At 31.8% G+C, this 24,181-nt stretch overlaps 2 protein-coding genes across 2 annotated transcripts in view; one reads left to right on the top strand and one right to left on the bottom strand.

Annotated features, from left to right (window-relative positions):
- The window catches only part of LOC119828926 (CDC42 small effector protein homolog), a 33,597-nt gene extending 27,783 nt beyond the window's left edge, over positions 1 to 5,814 (bottom strand). Inside the window, exon 1 of the mRNA XM_038351242.1 lies at positions 5,689 to 5,814. The gene's annotated coding sequence lies outside the window, so the exon portion shown is untranslated. The remainder of the gene's footprint in view (positions 1 to 5,688) is intronic.
- A 4,431-nt stretch (positions 5,815 to 10,245) lies between these two features.
- Positions 10,246 to 23,979, top strand: LOC119829009. Its single transcript, XM_038351360.1, has 15 exons — positions 10,246 to 10,346; positions 13,401 to 13,730; positions 14,304 to 14,591; positions 15,634 to 15,957; positions 16,187 to 16,513; positions 17,281 to 17,598; positions 17,831 to 18,088; positions 18,326 to 18,589; positions 19,757 to 19,940; positions 20,335 to 20,513; positions 20,990 to 21,127; positions 21,380 to 21,535; positions 21,881 to 21,991; positions 22,778 to 22,957; positions 23,339 to 23,979. Exons 1-15 carry the CDS (start codon positions 10,304 to 10,306, stop codon positions 23,533 to 23,535), a joined length of 3,297 nt encoding a protein of 1,098 aa, XP_038207288.1. The 5' UTR covers positions 10,246 to 10,303; the 3' UTR covers positions 23,536 to 23,979.
- Positions 23,980 to 24,181: the final 202 nt, after the last annotated feature.

The raw sequence follows: 24,181 nt of genomic DNA, 5'->3' as shown, positions 1-24,181 counted from the left end.
ATCAAGCTGAATCTTCGTGAATAGCTTTCGTTTCGATGAGTCGCCCAACAATTTCCTATGCGAAAATTCTCAATTTTGTTAGCTAACTGAGGTAGCAATGATATGACGGTATGAGTTATTTGAGAAAGGGTATAAATCAAAAAATGACAATGAAAAAATTTTAAAACAAAAAATCTATGTTATTCTAATTGTCCAGCTATCTACGTAAAAATTTCATTACAACCGGTTCAGTAGTTTTTGCGAGAAAGAGCAACAAACACACACACACATCCTTACAAACTTTCGTATTTATAACATTAGTAGGATAGGATTTATGTAAACACTAAATTATTCAACAAATATGTTATTTATTTATTTCAATTACCTAATCCAAACAACATTTCATATAAGTCGATATTATATATCAACATCTATTTATAAATACGATACGCACCAACAGCAATTGTAGTTTACGATTACATTACAATATTCAATAGACCCGTATCTTTACACCTAGGATCGTGACCAGCATCCCTATTCATATCACTTGTTGATATACACCTCTTAAACAAACTATCTCTCCTGAAACACATTAAGAATCTTACTGCTACGAGATACGACACATTCTCCAATCGCCATTCGATACACCTTCAATAAGATTTAAACAATAGAAATTGGCGTCATTCGCCTGCGTTTCTTTCCTATTGTTATCGCAGGCAGTTGTAATAACAAAGAAGATGGAATATTCGTAAGTTTCTGAATAAAATTCGCAACTAGGTGGCAGGTTTGAATGAATTATCCTTGTGCTACTTAATTTTGGAACAGGTGCTAAAGTAAAACAAAAAGAATTGGACTTTAAAAGAATATTTAAATAAAGTTTTGACTTAAAATAATTCAACTATATTTTGCATGATATATATACATCCTTATTAGATACCTACATGGTCGTTAATTAAAAAAATTATTAAAAAATTTGAGTTTCACAATTACGTTGTCCTTATTCAAATATGAAAGAAATCCAACAAAACAACAACAAAGTTGAGAAATTTTTTGAAAAAGTAGAAAAATTCGATCACGGGGCGGGATTCGAACCCGCGTTTCTTGCCTAACCGTAGCAACGCCTTTTTTCTATTCTTTCAAAAAAAATTTCTCATTTATAGAAGCATTTCATTTCATTTAAATTTCTATAAAACTAAATATTAAATTTAACAACAAAGTTGTAAAGTGTAAAAGATAACAAATTAACTAAATAAAAAATTGATTTCATTATTAAATGCCTGTAAAATAATCCAGTCAATGTATCAAATGGTATCAAAAACATTAAATACATATTATGGTATGTCATCCGACATTCTATCACGTGTTTACATAACGCATCCAAAAAAACGCCAATGTAGAATAACTATAATGTACACAAAAATAAATTCCAAACAATTATGTCACCATAAACAAATTCACAAAATAAGTCTGTAAGAAAAACAACACGCGTTTTCTTCGTCCGCTTGTGAATCACTGCTTCGAAATAGACGTAAGAAAATGAGTTACGCCGGTCGTCGAACTTGCGAAAAATAATCGTGACCAAGTGAATTTAGTAGAAATTTAAAACGTATGTGTATGTAGCACGCATGTAACTGTTCCGTATTGGATGTATAATTGTACGCTACGTCCGCTGATATTCAAGTGCCCATATACTAAGATTTGTTGTGTCAATGGAATAAAATTTATTCAATGCTAGACGTGGAGTGATATTGCTTTATACGTAGATAAATGTGTATCAAATAATAATTATTGTTAACAAAAACTGAACCGCCTTCAAATTGTTAGTCCTGGACCGAATTTTGAGTTTGAGTTTTCAAATAAACGGTTAATCCTCATCCTTTTTTAAAGTTGTTAAATGACAATCCTTCTATTGGTTATTGACATGCTTTTCTCAAAAAATTGCTAGATCAATATATAGTTGCAACTTTTATATTAGTATATCTTATTAACATCGGGCAAGTGGTTTTTAAAACGCTTTTATTTACTTCACTTTTACGCCCATATGTTTGTATGTAACCGACTCTTAAACTCCAATTTGATAGTTGATTCTATCATTAAAGCGTGTTTTTTTTACTATAGTAACGTAGTTTAGCGGAAGATAAAAAAACCAAGGTTTGATGAGTAATTTTTCACTTAATAGAAGTTTCGTTAATATTCTTATTTTAATATAATCGTATTATAGATAAATAGACAGCAGTTATTTTCCTGTGACTATTAGATTAAAGACTTCTTGATTTTTTATTAACAATAGTTCAATTAAAATGGATCCAATCAAGGAAGAAAACGCGGTAATAGGTATGAAGATTTGTTGATATGGCATCGAAACAATGAGTTAATTAAATAATTAACATGGATTAAAAAGCTATAGACTCTCGCTTTACCTCGATTATAGATTTATCAATCGGAAATATATTTTCTTCTCTTAATGTGATCATAGAGTTTTAGCCTAATAGAAACATAGATAGACAAAGTTGCTCTTGCATTTATAATTAGGGATTTAAATCGTTAGATAGTATTATTATAAAGTTAAATAGAAGATTTTGAAGATTTGTTTGGTTAAACGCACCAACCTCAGGAACTGGTTTCTAATTGAATCATCATTTTTGTGTTGGATAGTTCATTTGTTATGAATGAAAGGCTATGCTAAGATATAATAGGCTTCATAGCATCACGCTTTTTTCGCATATATATTGACAGATATTTAGATACAAAATCCGTAAGTCGGGGTCGCCAGTAACAAACAACTATTACCAATGAGTTACAGCTTCCTTGTTCTCTCCGAATGACAATTGGCAGTTTTAGCATGTTATCGCTATAATACATTAGACGCCATTAGCCACCACGTCTGCGCTAGCTCCGTTACGTATGACTCGCAACTTTGTTGAGTTTAAGCTGACTTAGATTTAGAATAAGTAATTGCTTGCTAAAAAAACTGCATTGAAAAATATAAGGCCATGGTGTCAGCACAATTTTTAACTTTGTATGTTTGTAGTATTCTGAGGTAATACAGATACGCGAAAATCTTTACTAACAGAAAGCTACGTTTTTCAGGATTGGTATATGTTTTATCCCGACTGAAGCATACGGTTATTTCATGAGAATAACACGGATCTGGCAACACACATAATTTCAAATTAAGAATTAGATGCTCTCGATAGTTTATTTACAGATTTATGATTGTCTAACAAATCTTTACCAGTATTTAAGTCATAATCACGTCTCAAGACAGTTTTAAGTGCTTACGAACAGCTTACATTTAGGCTTTGCACGGAAAAGTATTACACATGTCATGGTGCATTTACACATTTGTGGTCACTATTCGCTCCAACGATATCACTTATGTAGTGATATCGATGTTAGTATAAAAAAGTCGCTTTCTCTGTTCCTATGTACCTATGTATGTTTTAATCTTTTAAACTGTGCAACGGATTTTGATGGGGTTTTATTTAATAGATAGAGTGATTCAAGGGAAAGGTTTATAAGTACAATAATATCTATTAAACTACTCCGAATGAACGCTTGCAAAGCCGCGGACAAAAACTAGTATTCGATTAAACCTTCGTATACGGGCGTCGACGGGAACCACTGTTTACACATTCGTCTTCCCGGGACGTCCAAAAAAACCGGTCTTAACACGAATATGCAAGTCTAAAAGCGAATAACGTTGCACTGTTTACGCGTGTGTTCGTGAACGGGAGTTACGAACGCTATTCGCGCGATTGTGTAAATCCACCATTAGGAAATGTATAACTAGATATAACCTTCAATCGAGAATTTCTTAAATCAGTATAACTTATACGTGCCTTCTTACGATTGACATATATATTGTTTTAATTTAATAGCAGTCTAATTTTTGTACATACGATCGAGTCATGACACGCGAAGAAAATATATAATTAAACTAGCTGCACGCCCCAGATCCGCACGGGTAGTCATTAATCGTATTTGAAATAATATAAACTATTTTATCTTTTAAGTTAGATCAAGCTGCACATGGTGTCGAGATGAGATTTTAGGTGAGTTTTATTACATTTTCGAATAGTTTGCAATAATCGATAAAACCTGATTTCTAAGTAATTAATAATATTGCAAGCAGTAATTATTATAGATTATCTAGACTTTTCGAAACTTTAATTTAAGGCCACAAACGATTAATTATAGAGCAAAATAGAAAGCAAATATTTTTGTAATAATAAATTGATTCCTCACCTACTATAATGAGCCCTACATACGTCAATTATAACATAAAAACTAAAATGTTACGTATATTATATCTTATTTACGTCTAAATTTCCTTTTTTGGATTTGTTTGCGGTGTTGTATCGGTAATTAGCGAAGCGGACGTTCGATGATGATTTTCCTTTAATCTTCGGGTTATTTATAACAACTGAAAATGAGCTGAAAGAATTTTACAACACGACAGTATTCGGGTAAGTATTGGTAACCGGAAATTCTATTATAGTCAACGACATTTGCGTATTAGTAAAACTTATTTAAGAAGAGAAGATTTACCTTTCCCTTAAAAATTCCTTTTATTTCATCACGCAGATTCCTTCTAAAGTCAATCTTTACAGACTGCATAGTATAATTGACTTTCTTCATTACTGGTATTTCAGTAAGACAATTTTACACGGAGAGGAAGTAAGTCAGTGTATCAGAGCAGATTGAAAATCACTACATAGTATAAAACAAAGTCGCTTTCTCTGTCCCTATGTCCTTTTGTATGCTTAAATCTTAAAAACTACGTAACGGATTTTGATGAGGTTTTTTTAATAGACAGTGAGATTGAAGAGGAAGGTTTATATGTATAATAACATCTATTAAACTATTCCGAATTAACGCGTGCGAAGCCGCGGGCAAAAGCTAGTTTAAATATAAAGGGTTTTACACATAGTATTTTCTTGTGTTTTATTTTACGCGAGTATTTTACATTTAGAAATTTAAAACTTTTTAAAGGATTTTAAACGCGATTTATTCATTATATAATTAACCCGACGTTTCGAACACTACAGCTTTTACAAATACCTATCGAACACACTGAGCAGAAACAGTCGTGTTATGAATACCTAGCTGATATCGAAACAAACAAACCGCTATAAATATTTATAACGAGAATTAGTCATTACGTTGACTGCCTGCAAGTCTTTAGGAAAAGTTCGTAAAGAATTATGTATAAATGAGGGTACATTAATTTGTCACTGGGTAAAAATAATTATAAACAAAGTTATAAAATGTTTTAAGCAACTACAAGACAGACATGAAAATATATGTATATATTTAGAGATAGAATATTTTGACCGAATAATATGTTTAAATAAAGTATTATTTACATAATAAAAATATAATCCACTTCACACTTTTTTATTTATTAAATTTTTATACATATCGCCGTAAACACTCATTACATAAAATCATAAATTAAAAACTTAGACATTTATTATATTTTTAAAATTAAATGGTACATAAATATAAATAATAATTTATGGTTTTAGAAAATGGTATTCTCTCCCCCCCTTTCCCCTAGGTACATCCGTTTCGTTAAGGAAATGGATTAAGACTTGTCAGACAAGTTCAAAAGAATATACAAGTAACGGAATTACGGCCATGCTTCCTCATTAAAATATCACTTAAACTTTTATTTAGTTTCCACGTTACACAAATAATACTTACAGGATAAAATTATTATGTTGTCACACAAGTATAATTCAATTCACAAACACTGCACTTTTATGTTTGTATTTTCAGAACAAACGCGTTATCCCGAAGCACTGTTTTAACACGACTGATGACGATTAACGAATGGCAAACTCCGTCGGTGTGGGGACCATTGCTCACAAGAATAACGTTCTCACGTCACATCCTGTTACGCTATTAACAACCTTATCTCAAAGCGGTTAACATTATTGTGCTGTGGACAACTATTGAGATCTACTACATTTGTTTCGCTCTACATACATATTGTGTATGCCACGGCCATTTACACATTTCTTTTGACTAGAGAGAAGGCAAAGGATATCACTCGATGCTGATGCCAACTTAAGATTGCGTGACGTTGATATATATGATTGTTTTATAACTTTCTAATTAAACGTATATTGTATTTATCTAATTCTTGTCATTTAATTGTAACATGCAATCATTTTGTGCTTTTATACAATTGCATTTACTTTATAAAAAAATCTGTAACCTAATTAAAAATTATTGTGAACTTAAATTAGAAAAGAAGGTAAACTCTATTGCCAGTAAGTAATCTAAACTTGCTTGCTAGCAGTGTTTATGCGTTTATACATTAATAAGTTTCCTTGCTAAATTTACAAGGAAAGTCACGGGCATGATTTGTACACAATGGGCATGTTAATTAGGCAGTGATCACATGTAGCTCATAGTTTTCTACGCGATCGCACAACGTGTGGACCCACTCAACTGTATCCTTGATGTTGACCACGATTGTATGAAATGAGACTAAATTATAACAGCGGTTATTTTATTTTTCTTATTGTAGCATGAAAAGAATTTTCTGGAACACAGACTGCGTTTCGTTTCGAAGCTGCAATTGTTAACTATAAGTGAAAAAATTAAAAACAAAATTCCTATCCTCGTTTAAATTAAAAGAGAAAGGTACATAGGAAATGTAAGCATTACTCTATTTAATTGATGGCAAAACAATTGCACGTTCTGCACGATTTGCTATAATAGTTAAATACAAACGAACAAACGTGAGTTTTCATATAAAAAATATTAGGTCATTTTTCATTTCTTTTTACTAATTAATCTGTATCTAACATGTTCCTGAAAAAGATTGCGTTTAGAAAATAAAACCTATTTATTTAACGTTTTGTTAAAATTTTTGCAGTATGCAATAATTAAAAACTTAATAAGTCTTAATATTTATTTACAAGCACTTCAGCATAACATTAATAAATAAATAAAATAAATTATATCATACATGCAAAAACGCCAAAATATCCTAAGGTATCCTAACACTACTACTATACTATTGTTACTAATATAATATTTTATTATCTGTGCTAATAAATATATTTAAGACTAGCGTAAAATACAGTATTTATAACATCTGTCAGTTCTACATACAACTCTCATCTTTATATTACTAAGCTTTTTCTTTTTAGACCTAAATATATAAGGTTTATGGCTACTCTACTGTGGCCCTGGGAGGTCTGGGCTGTTATACGCACTAAGCTTATGAAAATGATAAGGACTTGAATTACAAAAACTTAATACGTGCTTTTATGTGGCTTGATGCATTTAAAATTTTTATCGAAATCCGAGACAAATCACCGATTTGTGTAGGCATGAAACTTCAATTAAATAACATTTTATGTGAATGATAATCTAGGCTCTAGACTGTAGTTAAAAGTCAATGGAATATAATAATTATTTAGTTAACATAAGATTTGCAAAGTCGGTCATGTAGATTAGTATTTATAAGGCTTCCGATGCAAAATACGTTAAACTTTTTCAGAAACATTTTTTTTATACAATTTAAATGCATTTTCTCATGTCAATTTATGTTATAGTATTAAGAATGATGTAACTTATTCGGTAGTGTTTGTGATAAAATATGAAACTATATCAAACAAAATTAAATAATAGCCACAAATAGGTTATTTCCTTAACTTGTTGATTAAAAAAATCCATTTCAAATGTTAATATATAAATGATTTTGTATTAGCGATTGTTCTTTACTCCATCAGTCAATGTTGGCGGCATTTAAATATTATATATCTTTCTGTTTAGTTTAAGTTTACCTCACCTTAAATTACCAATAATAATGAACATAACAGTGGCGAAAACAGAATAAATTAAACAGGTATTAAACTTTAAAAGGTAAAATGAAATACATAGCAAATTAAAATCGTAATTCACATGCGATTATTTTTTCAATTTTAATCGATTTCATTATAAGGTGCATATAAAAGGATCTCTTTATATACATTTAAACAAATGGCGCAATAAAGTAGGTATCTAGGTACCTAATTCCCTCGATGAAGCCATTGAAGCTTATCTGATAATACAAGTATCGATACTCAGAGCCGGACTCCTGCGCGCAGCTGAATCCCTTTTATCAACTTAGAAACTAAATGTTTTCAGTAAATTTTTGAAACGTCCCTACCTACTTTAAATTTTTGTTAATATTTTTAACTAGCTTCTGAGGCTTCGCACGCGTTTAATTCGGAATAGTTTAATTGGTGTTATTATATAAATAAACCTTCTTGAATCACTCTTGTATTAAAAAAAACGTAAATTTGAAGTAGTGATATTACATGCTTAAACAACTTTAAAGAATTAAAATGACTGACTGGCTTTCGGTTCCATTTTTTATACTTCTTACATTTTCAAACGTCTCTATTTATATATATTTCTATTTCCAAAATAAACAGCTATTTTTTTAACATTTTGAAAAGTAACATGCCTAATATATTTCAAGTACAAATGGTTTTGATGCACTACTATTTTTTATTATATAGGATATATCTCGTTATTCAGATCAATACAAATTTCTATTTTTCTGAATTTAATGATGGTGACATCTGTTTAATTATTTTTCTAGTTTTCCTACAAAAACAAATTTCCCGCCAAAAAACAATCGAACAAATTACACATCTAACACTTCGAAACGACCTAATTGAATCCGGCACTGAGCAATGAGCATACTGATAAAGATATTTGCCAACGATATCCTCATGACGTTTATTATCCAAGATAGAGGTATTAGAACAATGCTCCTATATGTAAATTATAATATTAGAATTAACTAGACGTTCGTCCCGGCTCCGTCCGGATATCAAGATTCCTGCTTTATCCGAAGGGGAAAAACTCCCTATAATCGGGATAAAAAGTATCCTAACACCTCATACCCTGTCTGTACACCTAATATCATAAAAATCCGTAGTTTCAGCGTGATTGACGGATAAACATTCAAACAAACAAACTTTTACATTTATAATATTAGTATGATAAGACCTAAATAAAGTAAATCATATGACGGATATATGTATAGTCTACGTTACCTATATTTATTCTGAATAAAATATAAAAAATTGAAATTGTATAGATAACCGTTTGGTAGGTTTAAACGGCATACATAAACGTTCTTTAAAAAATATGAGATTGACATTGAGCAAATTAGTTACTTTGACAGTTTTATTGTTTTATTTTAAATAAATACTCCTTCACGTTTTATAGTAGCCCTAGCGACCGGCCTCGGGTTTGCCCCAGTGCAATGATGCATATTGTATCCATACAAACAAACCTTCCTCTAGAATAACTCTATCTATAAGAAACCCTAATTATAATCCTTTGTATAATTTGAAAGTCCTGTAATGTTCTAAAAAAATTGAAATCCCAAAATCAACGTTGTCCTGAAAATCCCACAGATCTGAAATCCCTGTAATTACATAGGAACAAATAGCGAGAAGCTACATTTTTTGTTCTATTTGGTGTAGTTCCTATAAAATATTAAATACTTTGCATATTAACTGATTAGTGTTCACTAGCTGGTGTGAGATAAGCTTTATAATAAAACATAAAGAAACTCATCAAAACAATAAAAAATTATCAACAAAAGACAAACAAAATAATTGTATGTCTACGACATTTGATATAAAAGCGTTATCGAAAGATAATTGCATAAATGACGAATAACACAACATTTAAATAAATTAAAATGGATTATTTATGTCCTTATAAAATTCACTATGTCATTTGTTTAAGGCACGAACAATATAAGCATAAAATTCTTTATTTTTAAACGATCACAAATTTTATACACGTATTCATTTCAGCCGGGCTCCTTTTAGTTATAATTACAAACTGTTCTTCGACCTCCTGTGCCAGCACTATATTATATGTATACCTATGGCGTAAACCTATACGAATTAACTCAGCTGAAATATTAGGTTTTCAGGCACTACTATATAATATATACTACTGTTTATATCATTTTTGTACTAGGAGTAATATAATATATCTATAGTACCACAATAACATATAATATACTAAGTTATTGTTTATTTCAAGGCTATAATAGTAAGTTTAAATTGCCGTATCTATAAACGAGAACGCAATATAAAAATGTGTATTTCTATAAATGTTATGTATATTCTTATACTTGTTTAGAGGACATAATTACTTATCACAAGGATTTGATAACGAAAATCGAGAGCAGATTAATTATCGATTAATTGTAGGGATAACATCATATTCGCTCGAAACAAGTGTCGTGCGCACGCGCATACCGCAGTCTCTCGCATGGTCTAAAAACATGCGGTCGTGTTTGGCGCTCACTTGCGCCATTTTCATAACAGGTAATGTTTGTTTTTGTGATTTCATAAAGTAAATATATAGTTAGATTTTAACGGTTTTATTATCTAGTGGATTCCCGGAACTGTGCTCATACGTCGTGCTTACAGATTTGAAATATGAAATGTCGATAAAACATAAATTATTCAATGTGCGATTTTTAAAAAAACTCTTAAAAACAACAATTGTTTTTTTATTACTCGTGAAGCACTCAACTTGAACTTTAATGACATTCAAATTAAAAACTATTTCAGTGTGTGTGTGTGGCTGAATTTTTATTTTAAATCCTTCTCTTTCATTTGTTTTGAAAAATGTGAGATAGCATTAAGTTATTATCTTTAAAGTAACTTTTGGACGAGGAAATTCTATCTATAATGAGCGAGCGCTTTAACGTGTGTATAAAATCTTATGTACATTATTTGATTTATTTATTGTGTACTACCATTTGTACTAATACCTATGTACTTGTACTAACATTTTCCGGAACCAATACGAATAATGCCAATTAATTAGTTTATATATTATTCAAAAAATCCTTTCGTTGATCACGTATATCATACGTACATATATTGTTTTTTTCCGCATTTTATTCGAAATTTTACACACATGAAAATAACATGAATTCTGCTACGCAGTAAAACTCAATTATCAGTTTTTTGAGTACGAAAAGTCGTGTGTCATTGTGCCTTGATGAGCTTTTTGTACACGAGCTCCCAATGAGAGAAATACTTTAGTTGTATATTATATCCTAGATAGGTTTTAATTGCGCATTATATTGTCTAAATATAATTCTTGTAATTCTACGTAAATACCATAAAACTCATTAATTACATAGTTATTCTAACCTTGACTCAAGCGTTCTGCTTCTATAAATTGTCATTGAATGTAGAAGTATTTATCTATGATATTGCTCGTAATTATTTCAAATGATCAAATCTATTCCTCTATCTACAATGATATATTTAATAGTGGATATAAAACTAATACAGATTACAGAATACAGTAATTTTAGATAACATCATAGTTGAAAACTTCAATACCGATATTTTCTTGAATACCAATTATACTACCACAGATAACATAGTAATTTTGCTATTCAATAATTATTTACGTCGAAGGTATATCAACAAAGCCGCGATGTTGCAATTTCACACTTCACACAAATATCATTAATGTGAATGTTTGTTTGGATATTTGTCCGTCAATCACGCTGAAAGTACTGAACGGATATTGATGAAATTTGGTATACAGACAGGGTATGAGCTGATTTTGACGGCTAAACCAATTATATTGATATTTGGTACACAGACAGTTTGAGACCCGAGAAAGGACATAGGATAGTTTTTATCCCGGAAATCGAACGGGAACGGGAACTTTGCCAGTAACAACCCAGGTCTATAGTTCTTGCGACTACGCAAAGGGCAAAGCCGAGGGTGGAATGCTAGTATTACCACAGATAACATAATACTATACTAGTATAGGTATTACAATAAAACGGTAGATTATAAAACGACGACCTGGTTTTCGAATCATTAAACTAAATTCTCTACATAAATCTACAATTACCTAGTAACTAATAATTATCTGAATCTGTATTATACTCTACTATGAGGAAAATAAAAGATTAACAACGTCTAAACCTCCTCACTCATACATCGTTGCTATCTTCACCTATAAACCGTCATTTATCGATAGATTAGGCATTGAAACACAATATCCATAATGTAGTTTGTCAGCTTATCTCTGTCTCTATACGCGCATGCGTAGTAAGCACGCAAAGGAGAAGATAGACACAATAATGTAATTTTATTACTTCTCTAAGAAGGGAAAAACAGCATAGGTTATGCCACAGATAACATAATACTATAAGTAATGCAATCTACTCTCTCTTTCTAAACGTCGAAGGTTTCGATTTATTTATGGCTAGCTGCGCCTAGCGGCTGCTGTCACCCGCGTAAGTCTCTATGCCGTAGGAATATCGGGATAAAAATTTGCCTTTGCGTTTCAGTTGTCCAGCCATCTATGTGCCAAATTTCATTGCAAACGGTTCAGTAGTTTATGCGTGAATGAGTAACAAACATACACATACATATACATCCATCCTTTTGCATTTATAACATTAGTAGAATTTATTTATTGAAAGCATTGATAAGATATTAATCAAACTTAATCTAAAACGCAAAGATGACTGACTGATTAATCTATCAACGAAAGGACCAGACTACTGATACAGATTAAATTTTGCAAGCAAATAGCCACTATGTGAAAGGCTTCCGCTATGAAAGAATTTCGATAAATAAACGGGTAGAACCCCCAAGGAGATAAAATAGGGGACGAAAGTTTGTACCATGGATATTTATTTTGACCACGCGGGCGAGTCTGCAGGCAACAGCTCTAATGCTGCATATTTTTTATATTCGTTGTAATCTTTGTGTGATGGAATCCGAATGAAATATTTTTAAATACATAAATATTTATAAGTACTTATTAATATGTATGTGTATAAGGTTATCGAGAATGCAATGTATTTCTTAGACAATTCATTCTATGTAGGAGCTAAAACATATTGTAGATTGTTAAGAGTTAAATAATTTTTATGACCATATTTCTGGCATGTTACACTTTGCTCGGGTAAAGGATGCTTTATTTTATAAAAGCATTCTTTCCGCTTCCGGCTCCGCCAGCGTATTCAAAGAAGAAGATAGACAGACCGAGGTTTTTCTCACCCAGTTTCCGTTACCGTGGGATTTCGGGGATAAGAACTTTTCCTTGTATGTACAAGTATGTCTCGGGTCTTAAACTATATCTGTACCAAATTTCATCCAAAGCGGTTGTGACGTTTAGGCGTGATGAAGAGACAGACAAATAAACTTTTCCATTTGTTTTATCAGTAGGGATTTCATTTGATCAGACCAATTTTTTTCCATATAATGATAGAAAAAGATTTTTTCTTTGCTGTCTTAAGAATTAAAAATGTGTAAGAACAATACATTGCTGATGTTCTATAACATTCCTGGTATCATTGAGCCTCTCCTCTTTGATTAATAATTTTATTACAGGTTATAGCGTTGCTGCTACATCCTCCAGTCCTGCAACTACAATCATTCGTAATGTAGGAGACTCTTTAGATGTGTCAGTTGTAACTCTCAGCGCTGAAATAGAACAATGCTATTTACAAAACCCACATGGCAATACGATTCAATTCAAACCCAATGACGAGTCAGATGAAAGATACCAGTTACTGGAAGATTCGGAAATGGTGAGCCTCTGCCGCGCACGTATCCTGAATTTGACACCAAATGATAATGGAATTTGGACTTTAAATGCAGTGAGCTTGTCAAAGGAAACCTTGCTTCAATCCTACAATGTCACCGTTTATGTAGTACCAGGTATGAAAGTCCTACATTTGTATGTTATATGAGCACTTACCTACGCATTTGATAAAAAAGTTTAAATGTCTATAGCAAAGAATCTCTGATAACAATTTAAAAATATCATCTGTTCCATCTTTCTTTAAATGTATTTAATTTCTCAGTATTTTCCGCACATTGTACTGATTTTATTATAGTATTTTGCGCATTTAGAGTCGACCATGTAAATCGCGAAGCGAATAGGGAGGCGAATAACGACCACGCATAACATGCAAACGGTGTACTCGCTATACCCAGATTATGTGCCTTATCACGCAGATGCTGCTTGGAGCGTTTTGTCATGACGAGACGTTTACCTTAGTTTTGTAAATAAATATTAAAGCATATCATACCGAATACAATATTATTTATTTGTTAACTCTTAGCTGGATCAAAAATCTATAATAGGTATTTATTTTAAGTGTCCAGAAAATCATAATGCACCTGTTTTGTGTAAAATAAAGTGCACCTAACAAGAAACATATCAGACGGACATAATTGACTTGTAAATAGGTAGCAGAGCCTTTACATTTCCTTATAAAATGTTCCCAGAATATCTACCAGAAAAACAGATTGATACTACCATTGGAGGCGTACACGAGATCTCGATTTCCGAACCCGATTTTGACGTGAGTGAATCTTGTGAGATCATTACTCCAGACGGCGAAAGGCATTCCTTAAAAGAAGTTACATTAGCCGGTGTGGAAACACACAGCACTGATAAATCCAGCTGTCGTGTAAAAATGACCGTTCTATCAAAAGATTTTGTCGGTAGATGGACTTTAGTTACACGAGGTCTAACATTTGAGAAGAGATTGCCGTTCATAATTTCTGTCGAAGGTAAGCTTTGTGTGACTAGCCTACTTTTCGTATCATTCATTTACAGTACGCGAGGTAAGTCACGTTCCAAGATTACATCAAACTACATTGATAAAACTACAATCTTAATTACAAATCAATTCATCAAGTTCATTGGCGTTTATAGTTGATCAATTTAAGGAACGTTAAGAGCAGTACATATTTGGCAAACGTACAAAACTTGTAAAATAAAGTCAGGTAATGTAAAGGTAAGGTACATTAAAATGTAGAATGGTAGTGACAATAAACAAGACCTTGTATTATCTCGTTGTCCGTCGTTCATCAAATTATACTTAAGCTACACGATTGACTTCATTGAAATTAAAATCAAAAGTTTTGAATTCAATCATAAGTCAGACAAACATTGGACGTAAAAGATTATACTTAACGTCAAAATTTTATATTCACATTGAATTAAGATAATTATAGCTATATATTTAAAACAGGAAAACAACATAAATGAGTTATTTTTAGGGATTATTAAACGGATGTTTTAAAAATTGCACGAACGATGCTAGTCACGTTATTTTTAAGGATAATCAAACGAATATTTTAAACTTGCACAGACGGTACTATGGTTGCCTAGTAAAAACACGGTTAGCACATAGAGTAGGTTCTATGTTAGTTAAGCAAACCCATCTTTGGTACAAAAGACATGCAGATTATAGACTCTTAACACCAATCATGACCTTTCCAATAAAAGATCCGATACTTGCATATATACCATTGGGGAGGTCATTATTTTGGCTAATGGAACCTGGCCCATCGAGAGCACACGTAAATATCACATTTGTAGGAAAATTGACTTATTTTCCTTAATATTTGATATATGGAATATAAAATGTATGAACTATTGCGTGTAGCAAATGTGGCAAAGGTTATAAATATCCAATTTCTAAGTTTCACCTCCATATGTGAAATATAAATTATAGTTTATTTCCAATGGCAGAATTTGGCAACGATTTCCAATAAATCCACAAATAATCACAGAAAAATATTTTATAAATTCCACATGATATTTCAGATACTGATACTTCAACTAGTACTCCGTCAACAACGACTAACCTGGAAGAAGGCGACAATTTAAATATATCAGTAATTACAAACGACAAAGAAGTCCAAGAGTGTTATTTAAAAACCCCGAGTGGTGCTACTATTCGATTTAAACCAAACGACGAATCTTATGAAAGATTTAGATTACTGGAAGATGTAGAATCAGAAAGTGGTTGCCGAATAAAGATTTTCAATTTGACTCCAACTGATAATGGACTATGGATTTTAAATGCAGTGAATTCCAATGGAGAAACCCTATCACAGTCGCATGATGTAATCGTTAATCCAGCACCAGGTGATCATAGTTTTTTCTTCTGATATTTTCTTAGAATTTTCTATGGATACAAAAAAAAATTCTTTTAAACACAATACTAACTTAAGTAAATGCAACCTTAAAAATTAAATATTTTTAACTAGATAACTTAAATAATATGGCTTTTACATTGTAGGATAAATATATGCCTCTAAAAGTTAAATCAAACATATGTTCTTAGTCACATCTGTTATTTGAAATATATTTACAGTCACTACTACTGCTCCAACATCGACAACTCCCCTCCCAATAGTAATTAGCCGAATAGAAGGAGAGTCTTTGGACACCGCAGTATTAACATACTCTGCTCACATAACCAAATGTTACTTACAACCTCCATCTGGCCCTAATGTTTATTTCAAACCTGAAGACGAATCTGGTGAAAAATACGAGTTATTAGAAAATTCAGAAAATGTGAGTCAGTGCCGTGTTCGGATCCTCAATTTATCTTTAGATGATATTGGGCTTTGGATTTTAACTGCAGTTGATAGTGAAGGGAAAATTCTGATTCAAGAATATGATGTAAATGTGGTACAAGGTAAGTTCAGGACCATGTATAACGTAATTGCTGGAAAAATGGCCTTTTAGCATCAGCCTATTTGGGTATAATAAATTTTTACATTGAAGGTACTTTCAATAATTTTTTTAGAGTATTCTGTTATTGATGCTAAATATAAAATTGCAAACGTGTACGGTTCAACTGTTCATTTGTCTGCCCCTTTCAATAATGACTGTGCATATTTTGCAACTATTGAATAGACTCGAGTCAAACAAGCATTGCTTTCAAATTAAAATTTATAACCCGAGTTATATAGAATAAACGATATTTTCTATTCAGATATTCCGCATATTGTTTAAGTAGCTTTATAGACTCTAGCTTAAACAATCTCAAGGTCATCCGTTTGAAGTTATGTTCAAAAGTGATCTTCCTACATAGAAAACTACTGTGTTTATGAATATTATAGGCCATACGCTTGATTGTGATAAAATATGTGAGGAGAAATGGATTTATTTAGGCTTTACGTAAGTCCTTAGTGAAAACACAATCGCTTGTCATTATTGAAAGTTATCAGACAGATGCTTATGATATCTAATCAATTTCTTTTTAAGTATTTTACTGATAATTTATATAAATATATATAATATATTTATATAATATATTAATTTACATATACTATATGTACCATTTGATATATCCCTGGAGACAACCACGGGATATTTTTCATCCACCAATGTTCTCTAATTTTATGCATAAACAAAATCAATTTCCGATTAATTTACTTTAAAATATTACGACATTTTCAGGTAATAAAGATCAAATAGAATATCTTCCGTCGCAAGAAATATCAGCATCTCTTGGTAGTGTTCACAGCTTTTTTATCCAAGAACTTGGCGCTTATGTCAGTGAAACGTGTTCGATAGTCAATCCAGACGGCAAGCAATTTGACTTGAATAAAGATAAAGTTGATGGTTTAGAATTACAAACAAGTTCAGATTTTAATTGTGGTGTAAAAATCACCGTCTTGTCAGAAGATTTTGTTGGCAATTGGACTTTAATCGCGAATGGCTTGAGATTTGTAACGAAAGTGCAGCGAAGGTTGCCGATCGTGATTGCTGTTGAAGGTAACACATTTTTTAATACTTCACGTAAATTAACTATCGTAACCGATTTACGATTTATCCAAATAACATTGATTGAACGAAAATCTTAATAAAATAACACATTAAGTGGATTTCAGTGGAGTCCAACTAAAAATTCCCGTTCAACTTTAATATTTGACTGTCACAATTTGAAATACAATATGTACCAGCAATTACGCACTTATTTTTTAATAGCTCACTAATTTACCTACAGAGACAGTGCCAGCAAGCCCCAGTAAAATAGTTGTTGGGTATAACAACGACTTCCACGTTGCATTAGCAAACCCAATCTCAGAGCCGGAGACGTGCAAACTGTATGAACCTTACGGCAACGAGCATTTTGACCATTATGATATGAAATCTGATAGATGCGCGTTTCTAGTAAAGGGTGTTCGTAGCGCCAATGGCACGTGGACAATTGTATATGGCACCCGCATTATATATAAAGCATATATCGAGGTGACCGTTGTAGGTAAATTTACCTTTTGTTCTAAAATTTTGTGTGGTGGCGGTTTTGTAGCGGGTTGGAAGAAAAGCAAGTAAATTGCAATGACTTTGTGAATTTAAACTTCGTATCTAATCTTTATTTTATCGCTTGTACTCACTTAAATTGATTTATATTTTTAACCAAATAAAATATTTCTAGAAAATTGTACAGAAATAATACAAAGGACAGAAGGAGTAAAGAAAGTTTTAATGTAATTTTCAGAACCAAACGAAGGGTTACAAACGTTAAAACTTAGGTGGGCACTAAACAGTAAAGTTCAAGAAGTACTTGGACCAGAAGATGCTATTTACTGCAAAGTAACTGATCCTGAGACGCGAATTGTTTACGATGGATTTGGAAGATGTCAAATAAATATAGATAGAGTATCCCAAGAACATTTTGGACAGTGGAATATGTATGTAAGTCTAGACGGCCATGTGCTTCCAGAGGAATACTCATTTAGCGTGGTCACTTCAACTGATACCGGTAATATTTAAAGATTTTTTTTTTATTTTAATAAAATACGAAATTAAAGACGAATCCAATGAGTTCAAGAATATATAAAACTAAGAGGTAATGATTAAGAACTGTATAGACTATAGAAAAAATGAATTAAATTTTGAAAAAACAAGGCACATTTTCAAGATAGACTAAAAATAATCATGGTTAAGAATTGAGCCAAGTGATTTTTTTTTTTTTAATTTTCTGTCTGATTGTCAGTTTGTCTGTCTTCCTAGTAATTGTTCGATTTTTAGAAGTGATCTTGATTTTAAGTGTAATAAACGCTAAAAATCTCATTACTCTATATACTAGACAATCGTTATCATTGCAATTGAACTTAACTTGTTTTAGAACAATAGTCATTATTAGTTATGCGGGCATTCTATATATAAAAAATAGATAAGACGTCATAAATTTACACACGTGAATGTTATTGAAATATAACGTTAATGACGCATACTCTAATCACGTGAATTACCAAGCATATTGCGGTTTGAAATCTTCATACTAATAAATATACGATTTTTTATTTCCAAGTATGTACCTTAATCTTATCGTGGGATATTTGCTCTTATTTAGATTAGGTCGAAAGTTGATTGACGCATCAGTATTCTCGAATATGTCTTTGAATATCTAATATTTAAATATTTTCTTAACATCCACTTTTATAAGGCGTGTTTCATAAACGTTTTCATGTAATCGAAAGTCATGGAAAATTGTCCAATTTTTAACCTTATTTACCACCAGCTTCTGTCTCATATACGTTTTAACTAATTTTTTGAGAATAAAATATTAAACACTAAGCTTAGTAGAATATATGTGCCCTTTACGTTAGATACAGCCGCTTCTCATACAAAAAAAAAACAAAATTTTAACCCCTTGTCTGAAAGCCTAATGTTCTTTCGAGGTCTTATAAAACTTAAGAAAATATTTACACATAGGTGATATTGTTCCAGTAAAAAGAACACTGGTAGTCTTTTTTACTCTTACTTTAAGTAATTGCTCATAACATAATGACGAAGTTGTAAATACATAACTGTGATTTCAAAGTATAACAAAAACTAACGTCGATACCCTTTTGCGTTAAGCCAAACAAAATCTTCATGTTTAAATGTATAAATTAAATTTTATAATTAATTTTCTATTTTCTAGTCGATCCCAGGCCGCATGTTTTGACTCATGTGGAAGTAAACAGGCCAACCATATACATGGCTTGTTCTTTACCGGGCTCAGTCAATGTTACTACATGTACCTTCCGGGACCCTAAGGGAAGAATGCTGTTAGCCCATAATGGAGTCACCCAAGGGAGATATGGCTACCACGGGACAAGGATTAGGTGAGGTTATTTATATATAAAATAAAATTTATGGTATATCAATACTAGGTGACTCGCTAATTTTTGTCCGAAGCTTATGCTCAAGATATTTTGTGACACTTATATATATATATATATATATCAACCACGGGTGAAACCGGGGCGAACCGCTAGTCACTTATAAAAACCAGACGACCGGTTCATATACGTAAAAAATTATAAAAATTTTACGTAAATTAAAATATGCATCATATTCAATCAAATCTGCCTGTCTAAAGTGGGTCAAAATCGAGTCAAATGGAATCGCTGACTCGCAAATATATATTACACATAGAAACACTATTTCCATCAAAGATATATAGAAAACCTTCAATTCCATTAACAGACTTTTCTAGAAGTTATTCGAATCTTTCAGCTACGAGACGAGAGCTCTTAATCACACATGTGGTCTTCTTATCACGGATCCAATTAACGAGGACGTTGGGTTCTGGCGATGCGCCATACAAACGCAAAACGATATTCACTATGGTCATATAAATGTTCCGACTCCTTGGTTCATGCGAGACCCAGAGGATGTAGCTCTTCTTGAGAAACGTAAGTGGTATAAAAAACGGAGTTAATTATAGTGGGTACTGAAAATTGTTTAGGACAACTTACTTCTTTAATATTGACAACATATTATAAATATATATTAAAGTAGGAACAGCATTATCATAAGGCAGTAGAGATCACGAAGTTAGAAAATATTATTTCAACAAATACTTTCAAAATCAAAATACTTCCAAAATTAATGCAATTTCACTATTATTATTATTCATTATTTTTAAATAATAAATTAAAAATCTTCTACATAGGTAGCCTACTTTGTAGTTTTATATAGAAAATTTTGCAAATAATTGATTTTAAGCTATCTAATGAACTTTTTCAATAGCTCGCGCCGCCATATTGGAAAAATGTGCATTGGAAAGCAATTGGAATTTTTTAACACAAAATCTCAATATTATTTGTTGCTTAAACTGATATATAAGCTATTAGGAAGCTAATAATCCTTCATATACTATAATTTACAGAGCCAAGACTAACCGCAGAGCATTCAACTGTGAGGGCGGTGGTGGGACAAACAGTGACTATGTCCTGTTCCATCCCAGCTTCTTTCCAGTACTGTTACTTCAGGGCTAGAAACGGCACCATATATCATGTGGCACCTTGTGAGTTTATTTATTTGTTTATTGGTCATCCAATAGCTTTACAGGTTAGCGCAATTATTACAATAGATTAATTAACAACTAGTCAATAAAGGATTACAACATATTTTTCAAGAGAGATTATTAGCTATTACAATTACAATTACTTCCTATTCCTGTAAAGTTTCTAGTATCATTCTCATCATCATCATAATTAATCTATATTTATGCTGCTACAGAATAATTACTTGATAGAGCATGTTAAAAAAAATCCAGATCTAGACCGCTACGTGGGCGCCGGGTTCGAAGCCGGCGAGTGCGGGATTCGATTCCCATCGCTCGCAGTTTCTGATTCTGGCCCTTGGAGCTGTCACGTTGGCTTCGACTGGAAAGATCCTGACCAAAGCGTCACCTTCGATGTTCAAGTAAAAGGTGAGAATTATTCAATAGATTATTACGTTAACATTTTTTTAATAAAATGTATTAATAAACAAAAGTACCATCAAAATTGGCACAGCCGTTTTTGAGGTCTATCGATCAGAATTTGTATATTCCGTTGCAAACATTTATTTATTCAATTAAACTTCATATAGAAGTACTGTTGAGTCGTCATAAAACAGTTTTAACATTTACCACCGGTACAATATAGTATCATGTTATCTGTGGTTTCTACAAAGAAGAGTCGGCAAGAAACTGTGTAGTCGTTCTTTCCCTTTAACTATTATTATCATTATTCGAAAAAGCTTTTATTAAAACAATTTTTTAATTAAATTTCAGAGGCGTTAACAGTGAAACAGACAGAGCGTGGTAGGTCCATGAGAGTCAGCGCAACATTGAATTACTATAATTATATTAACTACTGCGTCTTCGTGAGAATCGATGGACAAAGTAAGTAATTTAAATATGAACAATACATTGTTTATTAAAAAACATTGCATTGAAAGAAGAGTAGTATAGCTTTATAAGTTACTAGCTACGCCCCGCGGTTTCACCCCCGTAAGTCCGTTTTCCGTAGGAATATCGGGATACGGACGGTCAGACGAGAGTTCAAGTTCAAGTCAACATTTGTCCAGCTATCTACGTACCAAGTTTCATTGCAATCGGTTCAGTAGTTTTTGTGTGAAAGAGTAACAAACATATACACACTTACAAACTTCCGCACTTATAACATTAGTAGGTGTATATATATATGGATAGGATAGTAGGAAGTAGGTATAGTATATGTTGATTTAAAATCAAATGTTATAATTTATCGACAACATTTTTCCACACACTGGACAATTGTAGAGCAAATGTATTGCAATTGTGTATTCTCATTTGATAAACAATGTCGCCCAACCAAGCCAAGTATGTAGCCAAGACCAGATATCAAATAATTGAATAAATTATAATTTTAATGAAAACATTTATATCGCAAGTCACATCTCATTACTTGCTTTTGGAAATTAAAATACAAACGTGTCTTCATACGTTATTCCATGTTGTTTTAACAATTAGCTTAAGATTTTTTTTTTAACTTGAATGTTAGTTTATTTATTATTTTTTTGTTATTTGTTAAGTTCTCTTATAAATATAGGGATAATTTTTTCGAATCTAAAATATATTTAAAAGTGAAGATTAATAATTAATTATTATATCTTTATAAATTTCTAATTCAAAGTTTATCTTTGACAGGTTTTACCACCCAAAAATGGTCCGCTGGCTACAATGGGCGGGTGTCTGATGATTTAGTAAGCTGTGAGCTCAATATAGATGAATCTACGGCCATTGACCGTAACCCATGGACTGTAATCGCTAAAATTAGTAGGGGGCCAAGTGTTCAGGGCACGTCCATACCAAGAAGAGTGAGTTACAGTAAGTATTTCCACTATTTTATGCTATTTGTTAACTACATAGCAGTAATAGTAGTTACTATTAACTAAACTTTTGATCATCATAATCCTATATTTGTATCCATGTTGGGACACAGTCTTCATATGAGGGTTCAGGCCGTAATCCACCACGCTGGCCAGTAATTCGTTTACATGCCAGTTTCCTTACGATGTTTTCCGCCGTTTCGAGCAGTGGTGTTGTGTATAATATGCATATATTATACTCCCAACTTTTCGATTTAAATATTTAGTCACTCACCACTGCTTTCAACTTATTAAACAAAACATTTATCATATGTCCTAACATTTTATTAATTCAAATATTATTTTTACCTAGTTATTGTAATCCAATACTAACTTTCAGGGTTCCGCTTCCCGACATTATGGCTGATCGTGATGGTGGCGGGATTGTGTCTAGCAATGTTGGGCGCCATCTTAACTCCAAACAAGAACAGACGCTGGGTTGCCGCGCGGGCTAGTGCCGCTTCTAACTCGTTCAGAAACAGCATTAGACGCTCGTTCAGAAAAGATAAGGACCACACTACTGCGGTCGCTGCATGAACACGATAAAATAATAGAACTTTTTATTTCATGTCATTAAATTTCGTTGTCGGAATTTAATAAGAAATTACAAATACTTAATAAATAAATAAATTGAAAGTGTTTGATGAACAAAACAAAAACACTAGGAATTAAGATCATCTGATTTTGGGAATGCTGATCAGAAATTAATAATTTTTGCAATCGTATTTTTGCGATATATAGATAGATTTGCCCTTTGCCATTTGCCGCCATTTAAAAATTTCTATAACGTTATCCTTTTTATTAGTGTATATTTTAAAAAACTTTTTTGTAAAAATACTTACCTCTGATGACTTAGCTAAACTTATTTATATAGTTTGTAATATATCTTGTATTTGACCTTTGTTTTTAAATTATTTTTATCAAAATGACTGTAAGCAATATGTACTTAATATTTAATTACCAAAATACATGCATTTAATAAACTTCGACATTTGTTATATACCTATATACCTTTTATACTTATATATTATATTTTGTAAAGAATGTTACTTACTTTATATTTGATATGTAATAAATATTGTGAATTTAATTCTACTTTTACTACCTATATATCCTTATTCATATTTATAATATACTGAGAAATTTGTGGTTACATTATACTTATTAACTGTGGCCGCAACTA

Source organism: Zerene cesonia, chromosome 9 (genome assembly GCF_012273895.1).
Source record: "Zerene cesonia ecotype Mississippi chromosome 9, Zerene_cesonia_1.1, whole genome shotgun sequence".
NCBI classification, from domain to species: Eukaryota; Metazoa; Arthropoda; class Insecta; order Lepidoptera; family Pieridae; genus Zerene; species Zerene cesonia.
Note: the sequence above shows the minus strand (reverse complement) of the source record. Positions and strands in the feature narration are given on the sequence as shown.